Source organism: Elephantulus edwardii, unplaced genomic scaffold (genome assembly GCF_000299155.1).
Source record: "Elephantulus edwardii isolate Elephantulus edwardi_28Jun2011 unplaced genomic scaffold, EleEdw1.0 scaffold00196, whole genome shotgun sequence".
Lineage (NCBI taxonomy): Eukaryota > Metazoa > Chordata > Mammalia > Macroscelidea > Macroscelididae > Elephantulus > Elephantulus edwardii.
In genome coordinates this window covers 5,055,864-5,064,115 of record NW_006399946.1, presented here as the reverse complement: position 1 = coordinate 5,064,115, position 8,252 = coordinate 5,055,864, and the positions used below count along the sequence as shown (strand labels likewise).

The 8,252-nt window shown below is 42.0% G+C and overlaps 1 protein-coding gene across 1 annotated transcript in view; it reads right to left on the bottom strand.

Moving 5' to 3' along the window:
- The window catches only part of IMPA2 (inositol(myo)-1(or 4)-monophosphatase 2), a 116,159-nt gene that overhangs the window by 69,505 nt on the left and 38,402 nt on the right, over nucleotides 1-8,252 (bottom strand). The window contains exon 2 of the mRNA XM_006897014.1: nucleotides 1,068-1,201. Within this exon, the coding sequence (XP_006897076.1) occupies nucleotides 1,068-1,201 (134 nt within the window). The remainder of the gene's footprint in view (nucleotides 1-1,067; nucleotides 1,202-8,252) is intronic.

Below are 8,252 nucleotides of genomic sequence, written 5' to 3'. Positions count from 1 at the left end.
GCAACAATGAATGAATGGAAACCCAAAATCTCTGTAAATGTTTATGAAAATTAATAAAATATAATTATAGAAAAAAAAAAGGAATGGCTGAACTACAATGCCAACTGAACCCCTAACCTCAAATGGTATCTGAAGTTAAACTCTATGCACAATTCTATGTAAATATATGTATGCACATTTTTCTGAGGAAAAGATGAATAGCTTGCATCAGATTCTCTTAGGGTGATCCTCTCTACACAAGTCCCTCTGTCACATTTAGGAGAACAGGCCTTGTTCCCACTTCTGGTCTGAATGAGATATATATCAAAATGACCACTGCAATGATGTATACAGCACATGGTGGACCTGTACCCCACTCTGACCTTATCCTTTTAAGAAAATCTGCCAGGGGAGGAGGCTGCCTGAGGACATGGCTGTTCAGACTTTGCCTGGGGACATGGCTGTTCAGACTTTGTCTGGGGGTTGTTCTTCTGCTCGGTTTCTCCAAAAATATAGCTGACCACTTATGCTTCTTCTGTGAAAGCTATAAAAAGTGCAGTCTTTTTCATGTATCAAAGGTACTATCTGATACAGGAGGGAACGCAATGAGTTGTGCTGTAAACCCAAAAGCACATAGTTTCCACCAGCTACTCCACAGGAAAAAAGATGGGTAATCTCCTTCTGTGCAATTAACTGCCTCTGAAAACTCACTGGAGGATCAGCTTTGAGTTGGTTCCGACTTGACGCCATGTAACAACTATCTGATATGAAGAGTCAGTTTCAGTTTTATGAAATAACAATGCACTTCCATTTCAAGCCCCAGCCTTTCTTTCTGTTTCTCTATCTTCTGTTTACTTTAGCAAGATGCCTTGCTCCTCAAGTCTGCCACAATGGCAACAGTCAAAGAAAAACAGGACTGCAACAATCACAATAATAAAAACCAGGAGCAAGGATTAAACCACACACCTTGTGCTTTTTTGTGTTTGCCCCCTGTCATCTCCTGGCACAGCTTCCCCCTGCTTTACCCCAGAATTGCTTGTGCACACAGTAACATTCTATGAGATGTTTCCCTCTAGGAACAGACCTACCTGTGTGAAGGAAACCGAGTTCGAAGCTCAGAAATAATTAAATCTTCCACAAGGTGATCTGTTTCTGTCACAAGGTCTGCATCTGATGTTTTTGTTGAGACATGCTTTTCCTCAGTAAGGGCTTTTCTGATGATCTAAAAAAGGTAAGGAGGTAGGTCAAAGGTTTAAGTGAGTATGACCCACCAGCCCATGGAAGGCGCAATGTGGAGTTGGTGTGGAAAGGACAGTGGGACAAGGGAAATGGCCTGTGCCCACTGACTCTTGCCACTCTAGACAGGGCTTATGTCTATGGCTCCCTGTTCAGTTCCTAGTGAGCTTTTTACCAAACCATTCACTATATGAAGTTAATATTCCCTACCAAAGAGCATGAAGAGTCATCTATTGAGACTGCCTAGAAAGAGTAAGAAGACATAACATACCTCTGTCCCATATAATTCTATGAATGTGAACTGATTCTTTTTCAGTGTAAAGCCAAAAATGCTTTGCCCTAATTCACTTTAAGAATCAAATGGGATGGATATGCTTTTTAACCTAGATTAAATATACTCAAACTGAGAAACTTGGGGGAGGTTGGATGTATTCCAATAGCTGGAGGCTAGCTCACATCCCTGCTCTGTCAGAACTCCTCTAACCAATGAAAAAGTTGGCTATGACACCAAATGGTACTAGGCCATGCCTGGGCTGAGCCTAGGTAGAGTTTTTTGCAGATGTGCCAGCCGGCCATGCAAACAGATCCAGTGTGACCCTACCACAGCTAAGAACGAGCATTAGCAAGACAGAGCCAGACAACAAGTTCATCTCCTCAATCTAACCTGATTCGGAAACCCTCAAGCCTTGAGCAGTCTCCTCACATTGATGACAAACCCGTGGTCATCTTCAGAGCTTTGCTCTCAAATTAGATATCAGTGACTAAAGATTGCTGAAGAAGAATCAATGCTTTTGAGTTCTGGTGCTGGAGAAGAGAATTGAACAGTCCATGAATGCCAAGCCAACAAACAGGTCTAACCTGGAGAAAGTGAAACCAGGTTGCTCCATGGAGACAACGATGATGAAACTCCATCTCATATACTTTGGGCATGTTGTCAGCAGGGTCTAGTGCTTGGAGAAGGACATCATGCTTGGAAGGACAGAAATCAGTGCTTGAGATGAAGACCCTGGATGAAATGGATTGACAGTAACCGTGGTAATGGGGTCAGGTGTATTGGAGATGGTGAAGTTGGCTCAGGACAAGGCAACATTCAGAGCCATTGTTCATAAGGTCACTATGAATCGTAGTCAATGCACAAAACATAACAATAACCCTGTACTCTCTCCAAACAGCAGCAGTCATTTAGCTAATTTTCTAGATCTTTCAGCCTTCGACTGGGATCTGCTCAGTGTCTCCTGATCTCAGGTTCAAGGATATGTGCTAGTAAGGACCAAGAGGAGGAGATCCAGGAACACCCTTCCAGAAATCTCCTGGGATCAGGTGATACTCACATGGAGTTTTAAGGACTAAGCATGAGCTGTCCCTAGACTCTGGTGGCATATCCACAGTGAGTACACTTCTTACCTAATGGCTACACTTCAGTGGTTCAAATCCACTAGCAGCTCCTCAAGAGAAAGAGGGACGGTATCCTCCTGCTATGATTTTCAGCTTTGGAGACTCAAAGGAGGGTCATCATGTATTGGAACCCACTTGATGGCAGTTCATTCTTGTCTGTTTTTGTCCCTAGACACCTGGTAGCCTCCTCCTCATGCTTCTCATCTCACTACCCTCATGACCTGTCCAGCACTGGACATTGAGCCTAAACAGGATTTTTGCTTTTTTCATCTTGGTTACAAAAATTAGTAGATACTTATAGAAAGAATGAAATATAATGAACAAATCCCATGGACTGGTGGTAACCACTAGATTCTGTTGACTCCCTGTTAATAACGGTCTTCCTACTTCTTCTAGTTGCAATATTCTTCCTATTACCACAAGATTAACTTCAATTTGAACATAAAAAGTCTCCCACTAAATGCATCTTCACAGGTTCTGTGTTTAAAGATTTCCATTTTCTCAACACTTTCCCTCATGCTGGGCATGCTCTCTTCTCCAGGAATCTCTAGCTCAAATTTCTCATCCATGAACCACTGGTACTGGCACTGAACAGCATACGGTGCAAGTGCTCAGCGGAGAGTGCATGCATACACACGTGTCTGTGTGAATGCACATGTACATGGTTAGAGAAAGGCAGGGCTGCACCCCATCTGTGTGTGTGTGTGTGTTGTCACACTCTCAAATTCTAATATGCACACAAGCCTCCTGGGATCATGACAGAAAGCATACTGTAATAGTGTTTGTGCATTTCTGACTCACTCAGTGGGGAGTCACAAGGAGCAAGGTAGCTTCTCAGTATCAGGGGAGAAAGAACATCAGGAGACAGGGCTGGCTGTCTGACTTGTTGACCTCAGATGGGTCGAAGATCTCAACCTGTGGCAGGGCTCAGATCCAAAACTGAGAAACACTGCCAAGAAGACAAGCCTTAGTTTGCACTATTCTGCCCCATCTGAGAAGAACTCATGCACTAGCATCCATTCACTTGTGTGGTTTCTGAGACCCATTCTGTATCTAGAACCAGATGAGTGTTTTGTAAACACCAATCATATCTAATACTTCTATGGCTTCAATGCATCCACCAGCTCCCCATAGCTCTTAGAACAAAATCCAAATCCTACAAAATCAGTTTGCCAGCCCCTCATCTTCCACAACTCAATCCAAGCTTGCCCTCCTTCAGTTATGCTGGACCCCAACCTTCCTTCAGTAGAATTCATCACCATATGCAGCTATTTTGTGATCTGGTTGCTGGTTATCAGTATGCTCAAGCATCTAGAACCACACTTGGAAAAAGCAAGCACACACAGTTCTTTGAAAACGCACTGAAGGGTCAGCTCTGGGTTGGTTCTGACTTGACAGCACACACCAACAGCAATACCGTAGTTCAAATGTCTCAATTCTTCTTTCCTATCCAGCTGCCATTTGTAAATGAAGTGAAAATATCATGACTTGTCAGGATCACCTTAGTCATCAAAGTGACATCTGTTTTTTAATCCTTTTATAAAGGAGGTATTTTGCAGCAGATTTGCCCAATATAGAATTTCATTTCTTGATGACTGCATCCATGAGCACTGATTGTGGATTTACGTAAAGTGAAATGCTTGAAAATGTCAGTATTTTCTCCACGATCATGATGTGTTTATTGACAGAGCTATGATAATTTTGGGGGTTTGTTTGTTTTTAAACAAAGAAGAGCAGTCCTTTTTGAAGGTAGAGGAGGACTTGAAGTACTTGTTGCAGATCAAGGAATGTAGCTTCCAATATGGATTGCATCTGAATGTCAAGAAAACAAAGACTCTTACTACTAGACCAATAGGCAATATCATGATGAATGGAAAAGAGATAGAAACTTTCAATGACTTCATCTTCAATTCACAATTAACACCCATGGTACCAGCAGTCAGGAAGTTAAGGAGAGGCACTGCACTGCAAAAATCTGCAATTAGGGACTTCTCCAAAGTATTGAGGAGTGATGATGTCAGTTTGAGGACTAAGGTGGATCTGATTCAGGGCATGGTCTTTCTGATCACTAGCTATGCATCTGAGAGCTGGACAATGAAAAATGACGCCAAAAGAAGAATTGACACCTTTGAGCTGTGGTGTTGGAGAAGAACACTGAACATCCCATGGACTGACAAAAGAACAAATGTTCTTTTGTCTTTTTTTATGCCTTAGAGAGGGAGCATCCCGCGTGCTCTTTGGAGACAATGATGATGAGGCTTCACCTCACATACTTTGGGCATGTTGCTAGGAAGTGCTATTCCTTGGAAAGGGACACAATGCTCAGAAAGGTAGAGGGTTGACAAAGGAGAAAGAACCCTGTAACCAGTTTGACTGACATGGTGACTGCCGTAAAGGGCTCTAATGTGTCAGAAAGTGTGAAGATGGCACAGGATAAGACAGGGTTCAGATCTGTTGTTCATAGGATCATTATGGGTTGTACTCGACTCTATGACACCTAACAACAACAGCAACAAAAACATAGTCTTTTTATCTTCCCAAGTGCTGTGATCTACATAGCTCAGGTTTTCCTCCATATTTCAGGAAGAGTTTTTAATATAATTCAGGTTTTTCATTTATTTGCTCAGCATGCAAAGTGAATAAGTATGGTAAATTGATACAGCACCAAAACACACCTTTCCTCACTCAAACCATACTGTATCAGTTTCCCCTTGTTGTTATGTGCCATCGAGTTGCCTGCAACTCATAGTGACCCTGTGTACAACAGCCCTAAACCCTGCTCTATCCTGTGCCAATCTCATTGTCTCCGACACACCTAGCCCCATTATCCCAGTCATTGAATCAATCCATCTCATTGAGGGTCTTCCTCTCCTGTGCTGTCTCTCCTCCCTTCCAAGCATGACGTTCCTCTCCAAAGACTGATCCCATCGTGCAACATGCCCAAAGTATGTCAGGTGAAGCTTCAGAATCCTTGCTTCCTGGTTTAACCCTCTCCAGGATGAACTTCTCGTAGCAGTCCATGGTATATTTAATACTCTTTTCCAACACCACAGCTCAAAGGCATCAATTCTTCTTCTATCATCCCTAGTAATTGTCCAACTCTCTGATGCATCTTTCTGGCATTATCTGTTTTCAGTCAAGATCTGGCATCAGCAATGATATCCCTTGTTGCACATTCTCTTCTGAATGGAGCCTGAATTTCTGGCAAGTTCCTTCGAAGTACTATTCCAATATTTTTCTTTCATATGATCTTAATGATAGTTTCATAATTTCTATATTCTGTTGGATCACATTTCTTTGGGATGAGCATAAAAAAGGATCTTTTTTACTAGTTGGCCAGAGATGTTTTTCACATTTCTGGTATGGATGAGTGAGAACTTGCAGTATTGCACTGCTTTTTAAAATCTCTCAATTGGTATTCTGTCAATTATCAGAAATCTGTTTTTCACCAGTGCTGTTAACTTTGGAGTCTTCCTTCAATACCATCAATTCCTGATATGGTTGAACATTGGCCATTTCTGTCTGGTACAGTGACTGTGTATTTCTTTCACCTTCTTTTGATACTTCCTAAATGATTCAGTATTTTGTCCACAGAATTCTTGATTTCTGCAATTGAAGGCTTGGATTTCTTCTTCAGATCTTTCAGCATGTTCTTGTCTTTTATTTTGCTAAGTCAGGTTTTCATACATTTCATAATAATAATAATCTATTTCTTCTCAAGCTTCCTTTTGAAATTGATCAGCTAAGAACTGCCATCAGTTCTTCCATCTGTTTTAGCTATCCTATAAGAGCAGGTTTCAGAGTTTCACCTGACATCCATTTTTTATACTGTCTTTCTTTTCTAAACTTATAGAATAAGTTGGCTTTCCACTCAGCAGTCTGCACATGTAGATTCCTTATACTGGTTGCAATCCTTGGAATGTAGCAGCATTTTTCCTGTGTTTACTTCTTCCATCTGTCCATCCCCCCTATCACCAAGGGAGCATCACTGGTGAAGTCCTTAAAGAATTGTGCTGCTAACCCAAGTAGTGTGATGATTGCAATGAATTTGAAGCTTTTCTTCTGAGTTTTATCCCTGGGTAAATGGTGCCCAACGATCCTATATAGTGGTTTTTCGAGGTCTTGTGAACCTCCCTTGTGTTTAGCTTGTTGTTGAGTACCATTGAGTTGGAAATGACCCATAGTTGACCCTCTAGTGGGTTTGCAGAGGTAGTTAATCACATGGGAGGAGACTTCCTACCTTTCTCATGTGGAGTATGTGGTGAACTCCAACTGTGTGCCTTTGGGATTGCAGTGTAGTTTATTTGCCACTAGGCCACCAGAGCTCCCACACCAAAGAGGGGAAAAAACAAACAACCAACAAACTCATTGCCTTTGGGTTGTAAGTGACTCATAGCTGATTTTTCGGAGGGTTTCTGAGGTTGTAAATTGCATAGGAGAAGCTTGTCTATCTTTCTCCCTCAGCGGCATGGGGGACTTGCACCACCAGAGAGATACAACCTTTAGGTGAGCAATGCAATTTCCCTAAGGTCTAGCCTCTAAGAACTCCTTCATAGGCTTGTTGGGGTTCTGGCTAACAACAGTTGGCCTAGGATTAAAGGATGACTACAGACCTTAGCCAAGGTTGTTCCAACAGTTATTATCAGACCAGGAAACCTGAGCTTTTTATGATTTTGTTTGGTTCTACCCTTTTCTTACAATCTATCCAGGCCTTCCTAGCATGATCCCTTTCAGTTAGCAGTAGGAGGCAGGTACCACTAGTTCTTCAGTCTCAGGGTCATGGAGGCTGGAGTGCACACAGTCCTTTAGTCCTTTCAATAATTTCTTTCCACATGTCATTGATTTTCTCCACTCTTCTTTGCTCTGAATATAGAGACATCAATAGTTGCATCTTAGTTATCATATGTCTTTAAGACCTCGGTCACTATTCCTACTCACCTAAGTATAAGCATTGTCTTTGTGGACTATGTTACACCAATTAACTTTTAATGGCCCCAAGACCCAGTGACTCATTCCCTCAAGGTCTGCGGTATGGCTAAGAAGTTTTTGTAACTATATCCTCTGTGTACTCTACCATATTCATCATCACACTTTAAACATACATACATTTGAATAGAGAAATACTCTCTATCAGAGTTGTTGTTACATACTGTCAGGATGACCATTACTCGTTGTTGTTGTTGATTGCTGTCGAGTTGAGTATGACTCATAGCGACCATATGAACAAAAGGCCTGAAGTCTTTCTAGAACTATTGTCATTTACCAACGTTCATAGAGTTTCCAGAGGCATGTTGTTTAGGAAGTGGATGCCACTCCTGCTAGATAACCTATAAATAACAATTCTGAACCTGCCCTATCCTGAGCCCACATCACTGTCTCTGATACACCTGACTCCATTGCCACAGTCATTGTGTCAATCCATTTCACCCAGGATCTTTTCTCCTGTGTTAACCCTCTACCCTTCCAAGCATTGTGTCCTCCAAGGACTGGTCCCTCCTGGAAGCATGCTTGAGGTATGCAAAATGAAGCTTCAAAATCCTTGCCTCTAAGGTTCAACTGGTTTCCCCCTCTTCAAGAAAGACCTTTTTGTTCTCTTGGCAGTTCATGGTATGTCCAGTACGCTTCTCCAGCACCACAGATCA